Consider the following 24,011-nt stretch of genomic DNA (forward strand, 5'->3'; position numbering starts at 1 on the left):
ACTTTCTCTGCAGCATCTCTGGAATCGCTCCTGCCTTTCCACCTCTTCAGCAAAAACTCGTCTTCACATACACCCTGATTACCACCTTTGTCTCCCCCTCAAAGCCTCACTGCAAGTCCATATGACCCCTAAAATTAATTCCCTTTCCTATCAAATGATGACACTTTCATTTATAAATCCCAATATCAGGGCCCATATCTGCCAGCATCTTCAAACAAAAACCCTGGGATAGTCTAATTAGCATACATTTGCATAACACATTTTAATCAGTTGCTTCATACATGCCAGCTTTAATTCATTCCACTCCAGTCACTTCTCTCCAGAGAGAAGAGAGTCCTCCTACCTTCCAGCCACACACTCCTCTTGTTCTGCACAGATCTGCATACCCAGCCCCCAAGCAGTTTGTCAGGTGCCTCACCTAAGCTAAGCTGCCCTGTTAGTCCCGTCTGAATAAAAGCAGAGGAAAGCACAGCTCTTTCCTGTGAGTCACAGTTCAGGGACTTCGGGGCGCCCATGAACTTAGAGGCCCATTCCCGCTCCCCCCATGAGCTGCACAGGCCCTTCCTTGGAAGTCTGCTTGACAAATTTTCCCTTCCCTTCCTTGTGCAACCAGCTCAACCCAGGCCCGAGCCTTCCTATTCAGTTTGATTCACCCTCCAGCAGTCCCTGGAAATCAGACACCTCAAAGAGTGCTCAAAACTGTGGCTGGAGCAGAGCTATGCCTTGTTACACAAGCTGCTTCTAGAAACCCTGTGGACTTTCCTGCTCAGTGCTCTGTAGTGAAATGAAGGATTGTGGGAACAAAACCCAGAACCAGAGCAACCCTCTGATCCCAGCAGTCTTTCCTGCCCACATGCAGGGGGACTGGACCCGATGATCTGTAAGGTCCCTTCCAGACCCTAACAACTATGAAACCCTCCCTCTCCCCCCTCCCCTTTTTTTCCCCCTACTCCTCATATCTGAAGCAGAGCCAGGGGTGAAGCTACCACTTCTCATCGGCTGTCCTAATTCTTCCATGTGTCACTAGCCTCTTCACGCCCACTATACCTTTTCAGTATGGCCATAGTCTCCTCATTGTGGCAGCAATCCCATCTCCAGTGGGAGGCTGGACAGCTTGTTGGTGTACTTGAATTTTCCATTAGAGGTATGTTGACTTCTCCACACTGCTCAGGGCTTAGCCAACAGGCAACTGAAACTCTGCCTGCCCCAGCCCAAGAGAAGCATTGCTCGTGCGAGAATAGTTTCTGGGTGATTTAGGGGTAGGGTAGGGGAGTCACTTCTACCCAGGAGGCAGAGGTTCTCTGCCACGTGATTATGAAAGCCTAAAACCTTGCCTACTTGGCAGGGTAAGATTGTCTTTGGCCTTCCCCATAAAAGCAAAGCCTGAGTTAACACAGCTGACTCTGCTAAAGACAAAAGTGCAGGAGGGGTATGGGGAAGACTGGTGCTTAGTGATGTTCCCTATGGACTGGGGAAGGGAAGGCTAGGAACCCAGTCTCTGAGCATGGTTCAGAGGAGGCTGTTAGGAAACTACCAAGAAGCAGGGTTAGGAGGAGGATAAGTAGCAATCTAGGGAAAAATGGGCAATGGCAACAGCAGAGTCTTTTGAAGGAGAAATTAAAAGGGCAGCACAAGGGCTTCTTGTACAGGAACTTTCTCTGCTTCATTAACTGGTGCTGGTCTCAGGAATAGGGCTCAGAGGTGGACAGTGCCAGCTGGCATTTTTACCCCTTCAGTCAAAAGGTCAGGGAAAGGAAAGGGCATCACAGACTAGCAGGAAGCAGTTGTACCACAGCGACTCTTTCTCTGAGCAGCTAAGTACCAAGGGTGGCCATGGCCATTGGTTTACAGTAGGGGTGCTCAAGTACCAACCGGTAGAGCCATGGCATCTGGCTTGCAGGGCTCCCCATGGGTCAGAAAATTTGGGAGCACAAGAATGATTGCAATTAATACTGCCACCCATCCACTGACACCAAATTACCAAGCCCTGCAAGGCTAGATCGGGCCCTGCCAGGGGTGTTGCCATGCAGACTGGGGCTGGGCTCTATCCCACCTCTGCCCTGAACAGTCGCATTGGGGCTGGCCTGTCCATTTGCCAAATCGACCCCACTGGCAGGTCCAGCCCATATCAATAGTGTTGAGAGGCCTGTTTCCAAGTTTTCTGTCATTTCTTAAGCCCTCTGCAATGCTGCTCCACTGCTTTACCACCTCTGTTGCAATGCCAGCCTGATCCACCTGGTTGACAAACTATCCCTCCTGTGTTCATCTGCATTTAACCTCTTTCTGAAAACCCACCTCTGCTATTGGGCTGATGGAGATCTGGAGTTTCTGTGAACAGCATTTTGATGTGCCTTAACTACCGCACATACTGCATACTTCCCTTATATTTTTTTTAAAGAGTGACCTCTTCTGGGCAAAGTCTTATATATTTTTTGTTTGGAAAGTCCCTGGCACACTGTGAGCAGTTACTGGAAAAATCATTATGAGAAAAGGTGAGTCCAGAGCAGTTAAAACTACAAAATACTTTCCATTATAAATGGTTAAACACTGTGAATCGTTGCCACTTTCCATAAAGATCTAATTTTTACACTTAAAACATTTCTCTGTTTGAATTTTTGCTGCAGGTTATGTCCAGGAAGGCCTATGCCTAATCTCTTCAGCTCTTAAGATAGTAGCACACTTTTTACTAGGATTAAGTCACTTCTGTGAGAGCTGAAGCAAGTGAAAGTTGAAATGCTGCACAACAGAGTCTTCAATGGGAACATTAAAAAACAGGGTGATCATAGCCTGTGCCAAGCACTGAAGCAGTTTGCATTGATGCATAACAACTAAACATCCAGTAAAGTTCAATAAATGGGCCAACTGCGTTAAATGTTTACTGTTAGACTACTTGGCCAACAGTTTTCCCAGACTGTGGCCCCTTGTTGATTATAAGGTTTTTTATCCCAAAGGAAGATGGAATTTCTATTCCTGGTATCCCAGGGACAGAGTGCTTTTCTGGTGGTCTTAAAAAATAAAAATAAAAAAAAAAAGCATACAGAAGGTAACTTTTTAGAAAACAGTGTAGTTATTTTAGTTAAGATGGGAAGTTTGTGGAATAGTTTTTAAAAGTAAATTAAATTTATTTAAACTAAACACATTTAATAAGAAGCGTACAGAGAACACACAATACCTTCCAGTAAACAAGGCTTCTCCAGGCACTGTGTGGAAGCAATAAAATACTAATAGGAAAAACTCTTGACCTTGAAAGCTCTCCTTTACTGTGCACCTACGTCATCTTGATAGATCTCTTAGCATTTTTTTTCTACAGCCACAATTTAACTTCTACTATCAGTCTACCTTTTTTGTTGTTGTTGTTGTTAAGTGAGCAACCTCCACTTTAGCAAAGCATCGTGGTTTTATTTGTATATACCTGGAATTTTGAGTCCCTCCTAGTCAAGATAATGGAAATAATTCCATCAGATTCAATGGAAACTGGACTGGGACCTTGAAAAACAAACTGCCTTACTATTACTGTTGACTACACAGCTGTTTTCACATTGACTCCTCCCTGGGACCCTGTGGTCAGGATTTAATCCTAGAACAGTGGTGGTCTAACCTTGGGGCCTGGTGGGCCAGATGAATGGCCTGGTGCCAGATCAGGCCCTGCCCCCATGCACTTGGACTGTGCCCTGTGTGCCATCAGTCTCATTTGTCCTAGTGCACAGGAATTGAACCTGTGCTGCCTCTGCAGTGCTCCGTGTGCCCAATAGAGTGCACAGAGTTGTATTATCCAATGCGCAGGGCTCCCCACGGGTTCAGACATTTGGTAGCAGGGGAGTGGCAACTGCTGCCACCACTCCTTGCTGCCAGATTTGTGGACCCGTGGATAGCAAAACAGGCCAAATAACACAGCTCCACAGGCCAGATCTGGCCGTACCTCCCCCACAACCCTGTGCACCTGGACTGGGCCCTGTGCACCCCATTGGCTTCATGCTGCCTCCACCTGTCCCAGTGCATGTAAATTGGGAATTGTTTTGGGCACCCCTGTTCTAGTACATCACCTGTCCCATCTATAAGAGTCACAATATTTCTTTTATATGTAGCTTTCCTGAAAGACCAAGTTTCTGTATTGATGCTAAATGACAAGGATCGCTCTCCTCAACCCCCCCCCCCCCAATATAGTGAGTCTGTGGCTTCTGCTCTGCTGTGTGTATAAGAGCTCTCCCTGCTTTTTAAAAAAATCAGTCAGGAATAGTAAGTCTGCTTTTCTGTTTCTGTCACTGGACAAGCTAGACGTCTCAAAATGAAACCTGGGAGCTTTTTATAGATCTTACAATGCAGGGATGGGTGCAAAGCTCTTTAAAGATTCAGCTCCTAGTATTTTAGTTACAAATAGGTAAAAGGAAATCATTTAAAATCCATCAATATAAAAATCACTTTTCTCTCAGGCAGGCTTTACTATCTTGGTATCTGTCATGTCATAATCCTACTAAGTTCACTAACTGCCTAAGACTCTCCCTGGTTGGACAAAACTCAAATTTCCACTGTAAAGCAACAAGCAGGAGGGGATTGTTTGTTTTCTTTCTTTTAATTTGAAAGCCTTTTGGAAAGCTTCATTCATTATAAAGAAGCAAAGGTCCTTGTCTTCTTTTGTAGATGATATTTAAGAAGTGGTAAATAATAAACAGATATATATTTGTCCTTTCAAGAGTTAAATGGTTGTCTGATCATCATGTAAGCATATCTTATCAGACATCATTACACTCTTTTTTGGATCAAACATTTCCTGTGGGCAGAATGTTAAGGTGGGCAATCATCATTGGCTCCAACAGCCATTTGAAGCCAGTAGTCCAAGCTCCTAAAAACAACAAAATTGTACAAGTTCTCTCCTCCCTTTTGGAAACCATGTTCATTTTCTCTCCAGGAAACCGGGCTGTCTGCAAAACCATGCACAGTTAAGGTCACCCACTGCGCCAGTTTGGGGTCATCAAAATAAGCACTGGAGAAATAAAAAAAAGTTAATCATTAATTAGAACAAAACAGTGAGTTCCATGAAGTAGTACAACATTGAAGAGTATGACTTTAAAGACAGACAAAGCCACTTAATGAAAATTTATGACTAAGTGAGATAATCAGTGATTTTGTTTACAGAAGTGTGGGATGCCCATAACATAACAAATACTTTACTGGAAAAAAAATGTATTTTTTGTATATATCGTTTTAGAAGGTACATATGGAAAGCACAGAGATGTGGTTTTCCAGCAGGACCACTTACGCTTTGGTTGTCCATCATACAGTCTATTTTGGTTTATATTAAATTATTGAAAAGAAAAAATCTGTTTTAAAGGTATTTTAACTTATGAATTTCTTTAGATATTAAAAAGCTAAAAAAAAAAAAAAAGATATATGAGACCGAAATTAAAATGAAAAAGGTATTGTGCCCTACTTGACATGTGTAGCTGTAGGCTGTAGGCTGTCCACAATATTACAAATATTTGTTATTTAAACAGAAAACGGCTTTTCTGAGGATTGGCTTTATTTGCAAGTGGGATAGCACAATAATCCAATGCCAGAGTAGAAAACATATGGAAAGAAAATGTAGCCAAGCTGTTTTAGAAGATTAAGACTTCTGCCACCAGAAGGGAAACAGACTGCAAATCATAAACTAATATTAATAAAGGCCAGGCACTGTCCGATGGTCTTAAGCAAAGACAAGCAGCCAAGAGCTTTTACGTTTTAATCCCACCTCATAGTCAGACTTGCCATGTAAGATTTGAAACTCTGGCCCTGATTTGTCCAGAGTGCCCAGTGTGACATACTGTGGACCTGATTTTCAGAACTGTGATGTTTCCGAGCTGTGGGTGCTCTACTTTTGAAAAACTTAGGACATTGATCCCCACAGGCAGGGCCTTCCCAAATCCAAAATTACATGACATTCTGGCCTCAACCATTATGCCTCATTTTTCTTTTAAGTAAAAATAGAGATGATACACTTTACTTATTGATGTTGTCAGGGAAAATGAGTATTTGTAAAACATTTTCAAGATCAAAAGCATGCTTTAAAGAAAGTGCAAATGTTATAAAAATGACATGCATCTGATGTCCCTTACCAGAGCTGATCCAGTAACTGAATTATCTTCTCTGGAAGTATGAACCCAGTGATTGTGCACAAATAAGCTTGGTCCATCATTGTGCTGGGCTCAGGGCAGCAATAAGTTGATACAAAACTAAATGACTTGTTGTCTCTGAAAACAGAACACAAGTGAATAAGGTAGTGCCAAGCCTCCTGTGCTAATGCCTCCCATTTTCCAGCTTATGCTACACATGCAGTGCCTAAACAAGGGCTGAAATGCTTCTGCCCAGACATTCAAGCTAGAAAGCAGGAACACAGAACTGGAAATGGTCTCCCAGGCCATTAAGTCCAGTCCCCTGATTTGCAGGCAAAAACTGACCCAAAGATTGCTAACCCCTGCACATCACAGAATCCAGAAAACAAGAATACCCTACAACACGGAAAAAACAGGGGAGACAAAGGCATTCCTAAAGCAATGGCAGAAAATTAATTGGTTAATGTGCTTAGAAGATTTTAAGAGGACTGTATCCTATGCCATAGAGTAGGGGTCAGAAACCTGTTACTAGAGGCAGGCTGCCCATTGGGACTCATCTGTAGCTGTGGGCAGATTTCTGGGTGCTATTTCAGATGACTGTGCTCTGTAAGGAGAGTTGTAGCTTCTGTTTACTGTTTCCATCAACAATTGTGATAAGCAAAGATTTGGAGCAACTAATTTGGTAGGGGGAGGGAGGGAACAGAGAGCTACCCTCCGTGCACCTGGAGTGGCAGCTGGATCAGCTGGCTATCCTTAAAAGTGAGACCGCATCAAACCTTTGCAGAACAGATCCAATCTCTTCGTAGACCCAATCTGACCTACAGTGGCATTGGATCTGGCCCGTGGAGGCTCAGTGTTGTTCCAATAGTGGATCCAGGCAATGGAAAGCTGCAGAACACCAGGGGGCAGAGAGCTCTGCCCTCACTGTGGTCAGCAGGGAAAAGTGACAGGCAGCCAGCCTGGAACACCAGTCAGCCTTGAAACCAAGTAAGGCTGTTCTGGCCCATGCTCCAAAACACTGCAGACTGTTCCCATAAAGCAAGGCAAAACCCTCTACAAGTCCTTGCCTGATAGCAAAATCCCCACTCTTATCTGGCGGGAAAATTCCTTTCTGTCCCCAAAATTTGGTGACAGGTTTAATCCTGAGCAGCAAACAAAGATCCTCTAGCCAGGAATTTATGAAGTTTCTAAATGATGGCAGGAATACTAACTTCCCAATCAAATATCCAGCCTTAGCTGTAGCCAACATTCAGTGCTGCAGAATGTGACAAAAAGGAAAAAAAAACAAAACCCAGAAGCCGATGAAGTATTCATGAAAGGGGAAAATAATCCTTCCTGGCCTGTGCAGGCAACTAACAAATGCCATGAAACATGGGCATGCCAGGCACTTACCTCTACACCCCACCACAGGGACAGCCAATACTTGAATCCACATATCACAAAGGTTGACTGTTGAACCAAGAACTCACTATAATGTCATGCTATCCTTTCTATAAATAGTGCATTCATTGTTACATTGATTCAAGTCACGGAGTGAACTTTTAACGAATACTTAAGATTGAGACAAGTTCAGATACTTACAATTCAACATTACTGAAGACAGCACCTAGCCATTCAAATAGTTCCTGTGCACTGCATGATTCTTCTGGCTTTCCTTGCAGTTCATTGCTACATAGCACTGGACATTGCAAATTTCTTAATGTGCTGAATGTTATTTTTGGCTGATGAGCCTGTATTTGATGTTTGGAAAAGTATGACATCAATGTTGATCCGTCAGCACCTTAACAACACACATGCCACAGAAAGTTATTATAATATTGCAATACAAAAGGACCATTTCATACCAAACAACTCTGAAACCGCTACCTGTATTTGTAAATGGAAGATATTGTGCAATGTTACCCTGAAATTTAAACTGCTTAGTGCTGCTTACTTATCCTGTGCCAAAGCCTTACAGTTTTCATCTTCCCCCTCCTTTATTGGAAACAAAGCATTGTTCTAGGTCCAGTTACCTTAAGCAAGCCAAGTTGGCAATACATATATAATTATACTTACCATGAGAAACAATTAAGGCAGTTTTAACTGGACAAGTACAAATTAAACCTGAATTAGAGATCATCATCAAGTATTTATGGGTTGTTTCCAAAGAAAAAGAGATCTGAAAGGAGAACTTACTTAAACATTTCTGCTCACTCTTGATCTGTGAGACTGTACATGGAGGATTTGACCATTTCCCAAATTACAGATTTGGAGGCTTTGATAGTAGTCTTACAAACAGAATACCACCAATTACTAACATTTTGTTTTGAGAATCTGGGATCTTTTCTCCTCCAAAACATCAAGATACATGAATACACTTAAAGAAACATTTGCAATGGGAAAAAGATCATTTAATATCATCTGTGCATACACTTTGAGCTCCTTCACTGAAAAATAAAACATCCAGGCATAAAGACCTCAGACATAAAGTATCCTCTCTCTGGAAAAAAAAGCTGCAATCCATTCCTCAAGATGCTCTATAGAGGCCTCAGAGTGTTTGCATTCTACATGCCAGAGGAGGGGTGTCAACCTAACCCAACCCCCTGGGCCAGATCCAGACTGTGGGGCTCCTCACTGGCCAAATGCAGATGCAGTGGTAGGCCAAGCAACAGCACCAGTGGAAGTTGACACAACCCACCACTCAAACACATCCCCATACCCTAGATTTCAGTGGTATACTCCACCTCTTGCTCATCCCACCCCTCTAGGAGCCCCAAGAACCAGAAAAGAGATCGGCGAGCTGGATCTGGCCTATGGGGTATGCATTTCACATCCTGTGCTAAAGGAATACACCAGATCCCCAAAACAGAGGGAATAGGAAGAATCCTCTTCCAGAAAAACTTTCCATTTGGGGAAACATTTTTGGTCACTAAAAAAAAATTCTCCCCAAAACTGAAACATTTTAATTTGGAAATGTTGCTGCAGTGCTTTATACTCTTGTTGTCCTATATAAGCCAGATTCCCTGGTTGAAGTATATGTTCCATAATGTCTCCCCTCTTCAAGAGGGAAGGCAGTGCATGAAGGAAATCCTCAGTTATAGGAGACAAATTCAAACTAGGCAGCCCAGCCCACATTGGAGAATGGGGGCCTAAGGCAACTGAGCTATGATTCTCATGCGATGGTGTGGCAGCACTTTTAAACTGAAATATTTGTTAGTTCTTAACTTCTGTGAATACTTTTTCCCCCATCAAGTCAGTTTTTTCACCACTTATAGAAAAGTCAATACTGGACATAGAGTGGCCGTGTCAATATTAAACATCAAACTACACTTGCAATATTTTTTTCCTCTCCCTCCACCTTTGAGACCACATCATTTAGTGCTGCTTTTTAAGAAGCTAGGAATATTTCCACTAGGAATATTTAATTTTATGTCCACAGCTACCTGCTGGTGGCAGTGTTAATTGTTACTACCTGTGTGATGCCAGGACAGTAGAAAATCAAATTCCAAAGGTTTCTTGTCTCTTAAGGCCCAAAGAACTCTTTTATATTTCTTGCTATCAGAATGAAATGCTGAGTCAGTTAAGTCAATGGTTATAACTGTAACAGATAAAAAGGCAAATTTTACTCAACTGAGTTCACTCTACATAGTTATATCCTATAAACATTACAAGAATACTATAACAGTATTTTTTTTTCTTTTAAGTCAATCCCCTGTTTAGAGAAAAAATTCAAAACTGCTAAACAATATAGCTCTGGCCCTTCGTTTTGTAAACATTTTTCTCTGAATTTTGGTGCAAATGACAATGATGCTGTTCCTTGGTAACATATCTCTGCTTGTTCCTGACTATCACTGTTCAGAAAAATCAAGGACTGTTTAGATCAGTGCTGCTCAACTTCCAGTCCACAGGCAAGATCCAGTCCTCAGAGCCATGTCATCTGGCTTGCAGGGCTTTCCATGAGTCTGGAAATTTGATAGTGGGAGAGCAATGGCAGCCTTAATTGCTGCTCTCCTGCTGCCAAGTTTCCAAACCCACAGGAAGCCAGAAGACACAGCCAGACCCCTGTGCTAGATCATGCCAGCCTCCAGTGGGTCAGCACATGGGGTCACTCCTCAGCTGGGTCTGGTCTGCAGGGTTGAGCCACATGCAGGATCAGGCCAGCATGCAGGATCACACACACAGGCCAACTCTGCACTCAGGATCCATCCCACGGACCAGCCCCACACCACACACCTAGCTTGCAGGGCCAAAATGTTGAGTACCACTGCTTTAGCTGATGGCTTTCTAACATTACAGTGGATGCAGCTCACTTTTGAGAAGGGAAAGAAGAGGAAGGGGGTGTTCCACCAAAAATGTACTTTTAAAAAGAATTCCAGGCAATAATCACTGCATTTAAAAAAGTATGCTATAGCTTTCAACATCCGCAAAAGTTCATAGATGTTAGGGTCGGAAGGGACCTCAATAGATCATCGAGTCCGACCCCCTGCATAGGCAGGAAAGAGTGCTGGGTCTAGATGACCCCAGCTAGATGCTCATCTAACCTCCTCTTGAAGTTAGATGAGTTGTAAGCAAGAGTTGCAGCCCCGTTTCCTTGGAGCCTCTGGCCCCAGTCCAAGAAGGAATTTTTAAAAAGAGGAATTTTTATTCAGTCATTTTATGATATATGAATTGGAGTTATAAAAAAAATTTACTATAGTGCCACCAAGTGTTTTCATGAAGATAACTTTCAAAGTACATCTGGTTTTGAGTGAATTTTTGTCTGTAATTACCTAGAAATAAGTAGCATTTTGAGATTTAGGAAGTTGGGGGCAGGGAAATTAAAGGGTAGAAACTGAAATAAAACACAACACTCTAAGCACATCTACAAGGCATCTGCCAAGAACTTCACAATGTGTTCACTATGCAAGGCATGGGGGGTACAGCAGAACCAATTTGCTTCAAAAAGATTGTAAGGGCGTCGCAAACACACGTAACATATTTTCCTTTAAAAAAAAGGTCTCTCAGGCTTAGGTTCTTCACTGCAGTATTTTAACCTTTCTGCAAGTTCAAATGGAACAAGTAGAGAACCTTAGTATTTTTACTACAAAAACCTAGAGGCATCATACATATTCCATAAAATGCAAAAATGCCCAAGTTCTACATTTGCACAATACAAAAGACTGGCAATTGCAAAATAAATTAGGGAACACAGAAATTAATCTTCTTAAAGTGGCATCTACAGGCTTACACACATTAAAAATATTAAGGTAGTCCACTTTTCCCATTTGAACTCTTATTTTTACTTCATTGTTTCTTGGATAGTTCCTACATATTTCTCTCAATTGTCTCAGTACCCATATTTATTCTTTCAGAGATTAACCAGTTTTACAGGACCTGAAGATTATGGCTGGCATCATATTAGAGAATTCTGCAGACACTGGCATGGATGCTGCTAGTGTAAACAGTACTTACTATATCTCATTATTTTTTTGCCAGAGTACCGAGATGGACGACCCTGTAGTCCAAGTTCCTCATAAGTATCCTTGTCCACTGATAAAATTAGTTTTCCTATAAACAATAAGAATTGTATTAAAATATCAATAGTCTTCCAATAAGCTCCCTTGTGAGTCTTTGGAAAACTTCAAACTGTATAAAATTTAGCCGTGGGTCACTGCAGTACTGATGCAATCTAGGCCCCTTTAGTTTCAGTTAAACGGATCACACCGGTTGACCCTTGAAAATGATAACTAGATTCTTGCTGGTTATCACAGTATGTCTTATGGCTTATAAACATAAATCCAAAAGATTGCATTTCTTAAGTAATGCACACCACCTTCCTTTTGTAATTGTGCCATCTTATACCCTTATCAAGTTCATTCCCTACCATTTGTTACAATCATTTGTTGAATTCAGTATTCAGCTATCATCCAATTTTGCTAACTTACACATACACATGCTTGAAGTGGTTAAGCACAGATGTTGTTCAATAGATTTCAATGGAACTACTCACGTGAGCAATGTTAAATGTATGCTTTAAGTGTTTGTAGGTTAGGTGCATATAGTGGAAACTTTGAAACACTGAATGTGTCTTATTGTGTCTGTATTTAGCACAATGGAGCCACAATCCTGAATGTGAACTTTGGACACAAAAAATAAATAATACTGTTGCCACAATCATCCCCAGTAACTAAGGATAGACTGTATAATAACTGTATTTGTTTGTAATATTTACACCAAGGTAACACACAAAGAAACAAGCAGAATCAGGTCATCAATTTCTTAGAGGCTGTTTAAACACACAGTAACACAATCCTTGTTTGAAAGAGGTTACATGAGGAATCTGAATTTAAATGACTTTCAGAGAAGAAGTGTTACTTTCCTGCAATTCAATTATGACATTAACAAGAGATCAAAAACATATTTGTCTATAAATACATTTACATTTTTATAGTAGTCAATATAATATTTATCAGATAACACACGTATCACGAGGGGTTTGGAACAGTTACCCAAAACAAAGTTCTTCCTTATCTTCTCTGATGTAAAATGTATCTGAGAAAAAAGCTTTATTATAATATTCTGAGTGAGGTATTACTGGACTGTTTCTTAAAGTATTTTGAGAAATGCTAAAACTGTACTTACCAATATGTTTTAAAGGGGAACTGTCAATTCAAATTTGGTTTAGATTTCAGAATTTGTAGAAAGCAGATTTTAATTAGATTTAGGACCAGCAGAAATGCTTAACTCCAATGGAAAGTTTTCAGACAAATAATCCTCTGGAGCATTTGCAACTGAAGGGTTGCAGTACTGACAATCTGAAATAAATACAAACTAAACTAACTTTCTTGACCTTCACTGTCCAAAATGAGAGAAATTAAATAAGTTAAACATCAAAGTCAGGTGTAACTGTTGTATAAAATATGTTTAATTTTAATGATGTATTAATAAATATCTGTTAAAAGTATAATATTTTTCAATTTTCAGCATCCCCTAAAAAACAAAACAACAATGCTACTCTAAACATCACATAAAACCCTATGTATTGTAAACAACATGGATTCTTACCCGTTGGTAGTAGAGCAGCAGTATTATCTTGATCAATTCTTGTGTTGTATGAAAGAGCATAGCACGAACCTTTAATACAATGAAACAGTAAATTGTGAGTTCACAATTCTCTAAGAAAAGATATACCAGCAATATTTAAGGCAGATTTCTCTCAAGGTAATAAAGCCTGCTAGTTGCTCTTCAGATACTGCTGGTAATTCATTTTCCCTCACTACAATGGTATTGCCTCTATAAAAATTACAATCACATTTATTTTCAGGAGTTCACAGCACAGATGAAGTTAATTTCAGACACAAGCTTGAAAGATGCCATTCAACCAGAAGTGCCTCTTTTTACCAATTTAGAAAAAAGATACTAGTCCAGTCCGTTCTTCACTATCAGCTCACACAGAAAAATTAAGAGGAAAATATCATTACAATTATGTGTATATTGCAGTCTTTCCTGCCACAATCTGCTTCATGTTCTAAAAATTAAGGGGATGATCCTGTAACCTTGAAACAGGAGTATCTCCACTGATTTCAATAAAACTGCTAGGATCAGAAGCATTTACAACAATAAAAGTAGCAAGGAAAACCCTTAATTTAGCAGGCAAGTAAGCTTTAATGGAGGGACACCTACAGTGTCTTTTTGTGTCAGCTTATTTAAAAAATAAATAAATAAATAAATAAAAATATATACACACACACATTGCTCCAAGAATGAGTTTTGAGACGCAGGGAAATTTTTAGCATTAAGTGGACAAGCATGGAGATGTGTTTTGAGTGGCTGAAGTGTCACCGATATACTTTTTCTTTAGAAGATTGAACATCAAAAGCAGGAGGCACATTTTTCCACCTTTGATGATCACAGTTAGAGAAAGGAGTAAGGGAAGAATACATCTCAAAGCACAGTTTTTTATGCACTCTTTGGACCTAGAGGATTTTATTCCCAAGTAATAGTTCTATGATGTTTTTATGTAAAGATTCAGACACTTACTTTATTACAAACTCATATGGATAAGAGTAAATTACATGATCTCACAATCACACCACCTTGCAAGAGTGCACAATACAAAGCAAACCATAACTAATACCCAATTAAAATTATAAGGGAAATCTGCACTGGCAGATCATGAATACCCAAATGGAAATGAGTTAGAACACAGAGGCCAATAGTCTTCCTTCCCTTTCTTTTTATGACAAATGCCATGGGTCTTACACATGTTCACCTTTTGCTATTCCCAATGGGGTCTCATCTCCCAAACTGGAACTTTTTACATCTCACTGTCCCCCATTCATCTGTAAAACCACTTAATGATTCTTACCTCAAAACTCTCTAAGGCAAGAAAACAAAGTAATAATAACTGAAATCTTGGAATCCTTACTTTTAAATGACCTAAAACATTACTCTCTAACTAGTGGCTCTCAAGATCATTCCTGATAGAAGTGTGCAGGGACAAAGTACTATAAAGGACAGAAAAATAAATGCTTTCAGGAAACAGTGTACCTTTACAAGCACTGGTCTCGGGGTGCTAGCCAAAAAGCTCTATTAATCTAACTGAAGTACAGAAGTCTCTTTTTCTCCCATCATAAAAAAAAAAAAACCCAAGGAAAAACAATTACACAAAAGCCAATGCACACTGACTTGCTGACTCTCCTCTCCTCTCCCTGTCCACTTTTCTTACTGTTTCTTTTACCAACCTCTTCCTCTGCATTATGACAGCTATACAAGTATATATATAAGTGAACAGAAAGAAAGGGAGATGACGGGACTGATACAGATTTCTACTCGAATACTTTTCTCTTTCTGCTTACAAATAACTTTCAGAACCAAGACTACCCCACACAGAAACTAACAAAAACATGTTTTATTATTAAAAGAACAGATGACACCTTTTTATTTGTTTGTCTTATTTGTTTTAAGCTCTCCTTTACCTGTCTTTACAAATGCACTGATAAATTCCTGTGCAACCAATTCATGAAGGGGTAAATTCTTCACCAGGTAGTACTCTCCCATATCTGTGGTAACACTTTTCAGAGGTTCTGGAAGCACGCCACATTCAGGAATCAAAAATGACACCTGTTAGGACCATATTTGTAATACACATTAGATGTTACACTCATACATAAGGAAAGGTCTAAAACAGGGCTGGAGGAGAAAGAGAGAGAAAACACAGAGTTCTTGTATCTGGGTGGTTCCCTAATGTGCCAAATTTTCAAAACCTCATTCAGCATATCATATGTAGCATTGCAACATGATTTGTGTGTCAGAAACTTTGAAACACTGCAACCTGCAGGCCAAAAATGGATTAAGCTTAGTTATAAATTACAGAAAGACTTTCCCTGAGGAACTGCATATTTCTTGAGGATGTTTCTCCAAAATGCTTATAAAACATTAAATGAAACAATATGCATACCAATCAATCCTGGAATCAGTGGAGAAAACATCAGTGGACATCCACTTTGCAACAGATAGCAAACATGGAAGCTGGGATAGCGTGTAGCACTACACAGAAGTAAAAACAGCTTTCTCAATTGGGGGAGGAGGGAAAACCGGAGTCGAGAAGCAGAAAATAAAGAAGATACCTGAATTTAAACTACAGAAATGTGCACTTTTCATATTGTGGGCAGTGTAATCAAGACTGATGCAGTGCACCCAAGCAAGGTTAGGCAAATCAACTGCAATATCTTGAACTTGTCATACTTGCTAGTGTTTAAAGAAAAAAAACTTCAAAGAAATAAAGCATCTGTGTTTTAATCTCCCATTTTATTATGTGAATGCCATATTCACAAGGCTACAGCAACCACCACAGGCATGGTTTCAATACTAACTCCACACAGTGACTTCAGAGTATATAAAGAATTATTGTGGTGATAATATGGACAACCTGTTGCTCCATTTCACACAGGAATTAACTCAAAACAGGTGGCAGCAGTGGTGATTTAATTCATGTCAGAGCAGGGACAAAACAACGTAAAAACCAAGTGACAGGCACATTACATCCAACAAATAAAAACAAGCTCTAACATAATTGCTCCAAACAGAATAAGAAAAAACATATAGAAATGCTTTAAGTCAATTATATCAGCAATAGTTTCCCATTAATTTCCTTGAGCCACTGGTATCACAGCCTAAGACTGGGAAAATCTTATTTCCTAGCTGGACAATCAAATTCAAAGTCTCGGCTGCTTTAAAGGAGCAATGACATTTTTGTCACCCACTTGCAGGTGCTTGCCCGCCAAGCAGTGCTAATGCTGTGCCGCCCCCTAAAACGGCCCCAGGGGCCCTGGCTGAGACTCTCTGTGCCCCTGCTGCCCTGTTACAACCGGGCAGGGAGGGCGATTGCTTTGCTCTGGGCTAGAAACCCTGTGCTGAGTTTGGGTTGGGTTTGGTTTTTTGGCTCGTCTCCCAGCTCTGCCGCAGGCTTGGACCTTGATGAGCCTCAGTCTTCCTACCTGTAAAATGGGGAGAGGGCCAAGTGCGCAAGCAAAAGCTCTGGGCAGGACAGCCCAGCCTGGGCATTAAGGGCACCCAGGAAGAGAGGGACAGGAACCCTTCCTGGGGTTTAATGACAACAATGCGTTGCTCTCCCTCAGCAAGAGCAGACAGGCAGTGTGAGCTGGTGACCACACAACCTTGTGCCTCAGTTTTCCCATCTGTAAAATGGGGAGAGGCTGGGTGAGCACCCAGCCCAAAGCTCAGGGCACTGTCTCATCCTGAGCATTAAGGGCATCCCTGCACCTAACCGGTGGGGGTCCCTCGGGTTTAATGTGTGATTGATCAATTAATTAATAGTTTAATTGCTCTCCCTAACGAGTCCCAGGCGAGCCGGGAGCGACGTCACGCCGCGAAGCCCCGCCCCCCGGGCGCACTCACGCGGCAGTTGTAGGCGTGGCCCCGCACGCGCGCCGCGTGGCGAGAGCGCTCGTGCCGCACGTGGCTCCTCTCGCAGACCAGCAGGTGCCGCGGGGTCTCGCGGAGCCTCCGCAGCGGCGCCGACATGCTGCAGCCAGCGCGGAACCCCCAGCCGGCAATCAGGAGCCGGGCCGAGCCGCGTCACCAAACCGGGGCTGGCGGAAGAAGCTCGTGAAGTCACTTCCGGCGGCTTTCCTCCGCCTCCCTGCAGCTACTTCCGGGGCCGGCTTTTGCAGGGTGGAAGGCGCCTGAGGGGTGTGCGCATGCTCAGTGCTGCCTGGGGAAGGTGTTGCCCTCAGTCTGCCTTCATCTCATGTTAAGAGGCAGAGGAGAAGCAGGAAGGGTGGAGTGCTGCTGCTTATGGTCAGCTGGTGACTGCCTGCTAGGAACCTCATGTAGAGGTTGTCCTGCACCGTTTAAACATTATTTGTGTGTTGTCCCCCTCCACACCGCTAAGTATTAGTTCCTCCTGGTTTGCAGAATTGTCAGGGGCAAACACTGAGGCATCATCATTTGGGCAAGAAAAGCTTCTACAATCTAATGGATTTGTCTAAATTAATTATTTTCCAAATCTTGGCTGTGAGCTTGGCCCCAAGCATTGTTTTTGTTACTGATGAGATTAGAAATCTCCTTTTAAGAAGAAGAAGAAAAAAAAGCTGTTTTTCATGTAATCACTAGACTCCAGGAGCTGGGGACTTGGAAAAAGGATGCAAGAGCTGTGATAAAACCACAAGCCTTGATGAAGCTGAGGAGATACTTTCAAATCCTCATCTGTCTCCAGGAGCTGAGGAAGTAAAACAAAATGTTCTCAAGTCGGAAGAAAATCACTAGAGAAGCTAGCAACACGGAAACTGCAGCCTGCTAAACAGTTAATTCATCACCTGTCCCACTCGAGAGTTAAGGCTATTTTGTGGGGGGTGGAATGAGATCTTCTATTGGACCAACTGCATGGTTGGAAGAGATTTTGGATGAGTGTTCAAACACAAGGTTTTGGGCAATGGAGAGTTAAACTTTTTAAAAATGTATGTATCATGGTACTTAAAGGAACTTTGTGTCATCAGTGTGAGGGAAAGAGAAGTTAATCTCCTAGCCAAATGCAAAACAGTGTCAGAAAAACGTGGGTGAGACTGGTGTACGAAGTGTAGAACTCCTTCCATGATCAATACCATGGTTAGGCCTAGTTTTTTGTTGCTTTGCCTATATGCTATGTTTACACTAGAACATTTTATTTACAGACAAACAATGTGAGTTCACTGTGGATAGATAATATTATCAAATAATTGATTTTGCATTTGCTGTAGTCCTTTCACACCATGCACATTATTAGTAGAAGTATTTCTAGCATGGTTCCTACACCATCACATGGGAAATTCCTCACCCTCATCACAAACACACACTCGCACTCAATGAGCACCGATAATGGTACAAGCTGTAGGAAATTCCATCATTTTCTTTCTCACACGCTTTGACAACATTACATCTCATAGGAAACCCCTAGGCACACTGGTAATCATCTCATCCACAGAAAGCTGTGTTGCTAATACATCCTACAAGATTCATTCATCGCTCTTAAATGTAGATACTTCTCTTTCTACATTGATAGTGGCAGGACATCAGTGTAGGATGTCAGCTGTTACCTTTCCTGCCAGTAAGTACAGTAATATAATATCCCCTAATCCAGCCACTTCAGGCAGGCACTAATAATGAATGAGCCATCCTTCATGTACTCTCATGCCTTGTATTCTAGACAGCAATTAAGAAATGGTAATTGACGTCTTCCACTCAAGATTCCTCCTATGAACCAGAAAAAATGACTGGAACAATTAGGAAGCATGTTTTCTCCTTGCTATTTCAGGAGCCCTGCTGAGAAGAGTCAGAATCCTGAGAGAGATGGTCCTTGGAAATATTGAGCAAATGAGGGATGTGTTGAAGCATGTAGACATCTTGACTGTGTGAAGCGAAAATGGATGTGTTAGGGCCCTGCTAGAGGTGTAAAGACTCAACCCACAAGATGTCAAACGTGCTGGAGGCAGTTTACCAACCTGCCCCTTTGGCAGACAACTCATAATCCTACACAGGAAATAAATATCTGGACCTTGGAAAACTGTGAAGTGTGTTGAGAACTTGTAAGACAGGCCAGTACATAGATTCTGCTCAGGTGTTATCACAATCTCGTGGGAATTTTTGGGACTCTTTGAGCTATCTATGAATTTGGGCTCATTGAGACTCTGTGAGTATTCCTCATATGCATCCAGTTTGACAGGATTTAAAAAATGTTGCATTTCTATTTTACTGGGCTTGCAAGATAGAAATGCTGAATCGTAAGTAGGCTTGAGCCTTGACATCAGTCTAAGCCATATCTGATGAGTTAGAGGCTTCATAGAGACCCTAGCCTTCACATTAGTCTGAGATAGTTACCCCACAAAGACGTAGTAGTATAGGAAGGCATGATTATGACTTTTCTAAGATTGTTTAAAGATGACGGATGTGTAAATTGCCTTTTCCTTTTCTACTTACTCTTCCTCCTTCCTTAGCCATCATCTCTTTGTTTTCTGTCATTCTGGTTGCTCTTTCAGCTTAGACTAGTACAAACTACCTGAAGTGACCATAATCACAGCTACCAAGTCAACTCATCTTCAAATGTCTCCCAGAGTTTTTCAATACATAAATAATAGAAGCTGTAAATGCTGAGTCTGAAAGAAGACAGGTTTTATAATAGTCCATCAACAATTGCTCCAGGAATAACCAAGAGCTTGTGTAAGATTGCTACCTTAGCAATGTTAGTATATCAAGTTAAAGTTAAGCCACAGTACTGTGAAGGTCATGGCACAGCATCTAACTTTTATTATCTCATGTCAGCACGTAGGACTATGTGAGAATGATTGCTTACTTCTCTAATTGGGTGGCTGCCAAGAAAAAAAGTCCTGTTGGTTGCTGCACTGTTTTTAAGAGACAGGATACAATTAGGTCATTTCCAAATGGATCTAAAGTGTCAGACCTCTGTTATTTCACTAGCTCACCTGATATATAGTTTGCTGGACTAATGTCAGAGCTCAAGTCTGACTTCATTAGCTCACTCACCAAGTGATAGCTTGAACTGATGTAAATATTTTGGGTTCCTGTAAATTGACTAGCTCAACACCTCCAGCTTGCTGGACTAAGGACGAACCGTGAGCTTCTGGGAGCTGACCATCTATACCACTGTAGTGTGCTGGGCTGGTATCCAGGCACAAAACTCGATTAGGATCAGCTCTCTCAATGGCTCTAGCCTGCTGGTATCATGCCATAGATGCCTGTATGACATCCCTGGCTCAGCACTTTTGGCTTCCTGGACTGATATCAAGCCACAAACATATTTTGGGTAACTATCACAGAAGTTATAGCTCTTGAACTGATGTGAAGTTTTGCATCTCTTTAGATATACCTTCAACTCATGTCAAGGCTCATGCCTCCCTAAGGTTAGTAGCTCAGCATTTTACCTTGCCAAATCGATATCAAAGCTGAGGCCTCTGCGACATATATGTTTGTGCTCCATTGGTACAGTCTGTAGCTATATTATGATCTAGGCCTTGGTCTCTGATATTGCTGGCTCACGCCTATACTCTACTTGCTGATTTATTTGAAGAGGCTGGTTAATATGTGTCCTAGAAGAACCATAGATTACTGGTTTGATAGTAGGTGCAAGGCCATTATGAATTCACTAGCTCAGTACTGGCTTGCTTGGCTGATTCTAAGACTGATCTCTGTAAAGTGTCTGGCTTTATGAGTACACCTTTCTGCGGTGATGCCAACCACCGTCTGCTTGGAGCTCATTGGTTCAGCACTTCCAGTTTGCTAGATTTTTGTTAAGGTATAGGGTTTGGAAGTCACTGGCTCAGTGACCTTTTTAAAGGGTAGTTTAAATTCTACAAATAAGCCAACTGCATGTGTAATTACAAGGCTCCTAATTTGAAAATAATGTACCTGTTACATTTCATTTCCCTCTGGCTGATATTCACATGGTCATTTATAAAATATAAAAATTAGATGATTAGTGTCAACTAAATAAAGTATGCAGCTGCAAGATTCAACTATCAGCATATAGATACAGCATTTGCAGACCTTCAGGCAAAGCTTGTGTCAACAGATGAGCTTTGCACCGTTATTTGAACATGAGTCGACTTACGCTCTGTCACAACAGTGAAAAGTGTTCATTCATTTGCAGTGCAGCTCTTATCTTGTGGAGGGGTAATAATGAGAGGATTAGTGCTTTCTGCTGTTGCTAAATTAAGTTCAATGAAAAATAAAAGTGTTGGGCAGGGTCTGGACAAACACCATTTGGAGCTGTGTATCTGGCAGAGCCTAGCTGGGTTTTTTTAGGGATGGTGATCAGAGCATATTTTACTCCATTTCAGTAGAGTCCTGTAATTTTCATTGCTATATTCTTAGACTGATGCAACTGCCAAGCTATCACTGTTATCCCTCACTCGCACATTGATTGTCACCAGATTCAGTGATGTGTATTAAAAAAAACCTTTGCAATGTATACAATAGTCTTTAAAATGTCAGAGTATTCATGTTTAAATATAAGCTGTCTCAGGGCATGGTAACTGTTGTAAATGTTGACTTCCTTACAGTGACTACTATATTTCTGTGTTTAGCTAGGTGTGAGGTTTCTAAGTATTGTGACATTGGGCATTTTAAACATGAAATCATTTGTATTTCTCAGACCCTGGAAATTCACCGCAGTCTCGGTAGCTGTCTCCACTCAAAATCTGGGTAATTAGGTAATACAACAGTTTGGTTTTTATGTGTTTGAAAAAAATTATAGGTTGTCATCAAGAAGTAGCATTTTGAGGCAGAGTGTAGTAATGGCTTGGAGTTGGGTAGGATTTGTGAAATGTTTCCTGGCACTGGTGAAGAACTGACTCTGTTTTCTATAAAGATGACAGGATTTGGAATGAAATTCCTAGTCTTCACATTATCTGGAAAAGTTTCTTGTCAGAAGGCAACAGCTTCTTCCATATATTTTTTTCAGCTTTGAAACCAGATCTGGTTTGTCAAAGCTGAGGTGCAATGTAAAGCACAAAATGAACTTTTTAATGTCTTTGCATTCTGGTTTGTTATCTATGACTAGAAATCAGATAGGGTTAACATATATAATTCAATACTGCTGATTCTTAACATTTATTTGCCATGTTTACCTCAAATCTGTTCAGTGCTTCCAAACTACCATCAAAACAGTTTTCCTTCTAGACCCTGTTTTTTCTGAAATACTGTTGACCGAAAAAGAACAGGAAGGAAGTTGCCTTGAATTGCCTAATCTTAGCTATTGTCAGTGGTGCTTCTAAAGCTGGTTTGTTTTGTATTTCCTTATAGCTCACTTCATGACACAGAAACAGACAGATATATCAGAATGTGTAGATTTTTTAGCTAAGGGGAATAAAATGAACAAAATCCCTCTTTGGTTTTTACTCTTCAGATTTTGAAACTGAAAAAAATGGCACCAAAATTGGTAAGGGTACCTTCAAACCCTCTTCTCCATTTCTAGGATGAACTAGGAGGAACTGAGGGTTTTACTTGTTACTCCTGTTTCTTCACACATCCTCTCCCTTAAGACGCCGCTAGGCGCCTTACCTTCCAGCCCCTTGGCGTGTTCATGAATGACAGGGAACTCACCTACGTGGGTAATGAGTGTCGGGGAGGGGTTGTCATTTATATGACAACGGGATAGGAAGTCTGCCACTACATTGGTGTGGCCAGGCCTAAATTCAATATGGAAATGAAAAGGTTGTAGGGTGAGAGCCCACCCGGTGATCCAGGCGTTGTCAGTTTGTGTGGTCTGTAGCCACTTTAATGGGGCGTGATCAGTAATTAGGGTGAAGGTGCGGCCCAGGAGGTAGTACCAGAAATATTTTACTCCCCATTTGATGGCCAAACACTCGGTCTCAATTGTAGCGTACCTTTGCTTCTGGGGATTCAGTTTCTTGCTGGCATAGGCGATTGGGCACTCCACACCCTCGGTCTCTTGTGTTAACACCACTCCCACGATGTGATTACAAGCATCAGTCTGCAAGATGAACGGACATGTAAAGTCGGGTGTTTGAAGGACCATGTCATTACATAAAGCTTGTTGTGTTTTCCAAAAAGCTTCCAAACATTCCATATTCCAGCTTATCGGTCCATTACCCCTTCCCTTTAATAAATCAGTTAATGAGGCTGTTACTGCCGCGAAATGAGGAATGAACCGGCAATCATAACTGGCTAGTCCTGGGAAAATTCGCATTTGTTTCCTTGTTTGGGGTGGTGAGTAGCCCCGAATGGCTTCTATTTTGTCTGTGAGAGGGCGAATACATCCTTGGCCTACCATAAAGCTCAAATATTTGGTTTCAGCTTTCCCTAAGGCACATTTTTGTGGATTTGCTGTTAGACCGGTCAGTCTTAATTCTTGAAGAACTGCCCAAAGGGCCTTCAAATGTTGTTCCCATCCATCCGCATAAATTATAATATTGTCTATATATGCTGTGGCATATTGCTGATGCGGTGCTGAGACCCAATCAGTTAATCTTTGGAATGTTGCTGCAGCTCCGTGTAGGCCAAATGGCATACGTTTAAACTTGTACAGTTCCCAAGGGGTTCCAAAAATGGTTTTCGCTTGGTCTTACGTTCAGACAGGAACCTGCCAATAACCCTTAGTTAGATCCAAGGTAGATATGAATTTGGCCCTTCCAACTCTCTGCAATAATGCGCTTATTTGCGGCATGGGGAAAGCGTCAAATTTTGATATTGTGTTTAGCTTTCTGAAGTCTACACATAATTGGAGCAAACCGTCTTGTTTGGGTACAGCTACTAATGGACTACACCAAGGACTATAAGACACTATTATAATTCACAGAGCCAACACCTTGTCAATCTCTGTTTTTATTACATCATACGGATGATAGGGGATCCTCCTCCATTTTTCTCTTACCACTCTTCCTTCAGGAGCGATAATTTTGTGCTCTATCCCTTTAGCACATCCTGGAA

At 41.3% G+C, this 24,011-nt stretch overlaps 1 protein-coding gene and 1 long non-coding RNA gene across 3 annotated transcripts; one reads left to right on the forward strand and one right to left on the reverse strand.

The window, feature by feature from the left end:
- Nucleotides 1-3,098: 3,098 nt before the first annotated feature.
- On the reverse strand, nucleotides 3,099-17,181 carry RPP40 (ribonuclease P/MRP subunit p40). 2 transcript variants are annotated; one of them, XM_006259457.4, is made up of 8 exons: nucleotides 16,968-17,181; nucleotides 15,026-15,170; nucleotides 13,113-13,181; nucleotides 11,520-11,615; nucleotides 9,541-9,666; nucleotides 7,671-7,869; nucleotides 6,093-6,227; nucleotides 3,099-4,981 (listed from the first exon to the last, which is right to left on the reverse strand). In XM_006259457.4, exons 1-8 carry the CDS (start codon nucleotides 17,091-17,093, stop codon nucleotides 4,783-4,785), a joined length of 1,095 nt encoding a protein of 364 aa, XP_006259519.2. In that variant the 5' UTR covers nucleotides 17,094-17,181; the 3' UTR covers nucleotides 3,099-4,782. The 2 variants fall into 2 exon arrangements, with proteins under 2 accessions (XP_006259519.2, XP_059580343.1); XM_059724360.1 differs by lacking the exon at nucleotides 9,541-9,666.
- Nucleotides 17,182-17,292: 111 nt separating this feature from the next.
- Nucleotides 17,293-22,444, forward strand: LOC132249370 (uncharacterized). The gene is made up of 2 exons (XR_009460839.1): nucleotides 17,293-18,028; nucleotides 18,862-22,444. It is a non-coding gene; the product is annotated as an uncharacterized LOC132249370 (long non-coding RNA).
- The last annotated feature ends 1,567 nt before the right edge of the window (nucleotides 22,445-24,011 follow it).

Source organism: Alligator mississippiensis, chromosome 3, assembly GCF_030867095.1.
Source record: "Alligator mississippiensis isolate rAllMis1 chromosome 3, rAllMis1, whole genome shotgun sequence".
Classification (NCBI taxonomy): Eukaryota; Metazoa; Chordata; order Crocodylia; family Alligatoridae; genus Alligator; species Alligator mississippiensis.

Bases quoted from the DNA above. Each gene is read 5' to 3' on its own strand.
- RPP40 (XM_006259457.4), bottom strand. From the start codon at position 17,093: ATGTCGGCGCCGCTGCGGAGGCTCCGCGAGACCCCGCGGCACCTGCTG. The intron at 13,182-15,025 runs GTAAAGGAGAGC...ATTGTATTAAAG, and splicing joins CAGTGCATTTGTAAAGACAG to GTTCGTGCTATGCTCTTTCA. The intron at 11,616-13,112 runs GTAAGAATCCAT...TATTGTTTATAG, and splicing joins TGCTGCTCTACTACCAACGG to GAAAACTAATTTTATCAGTG.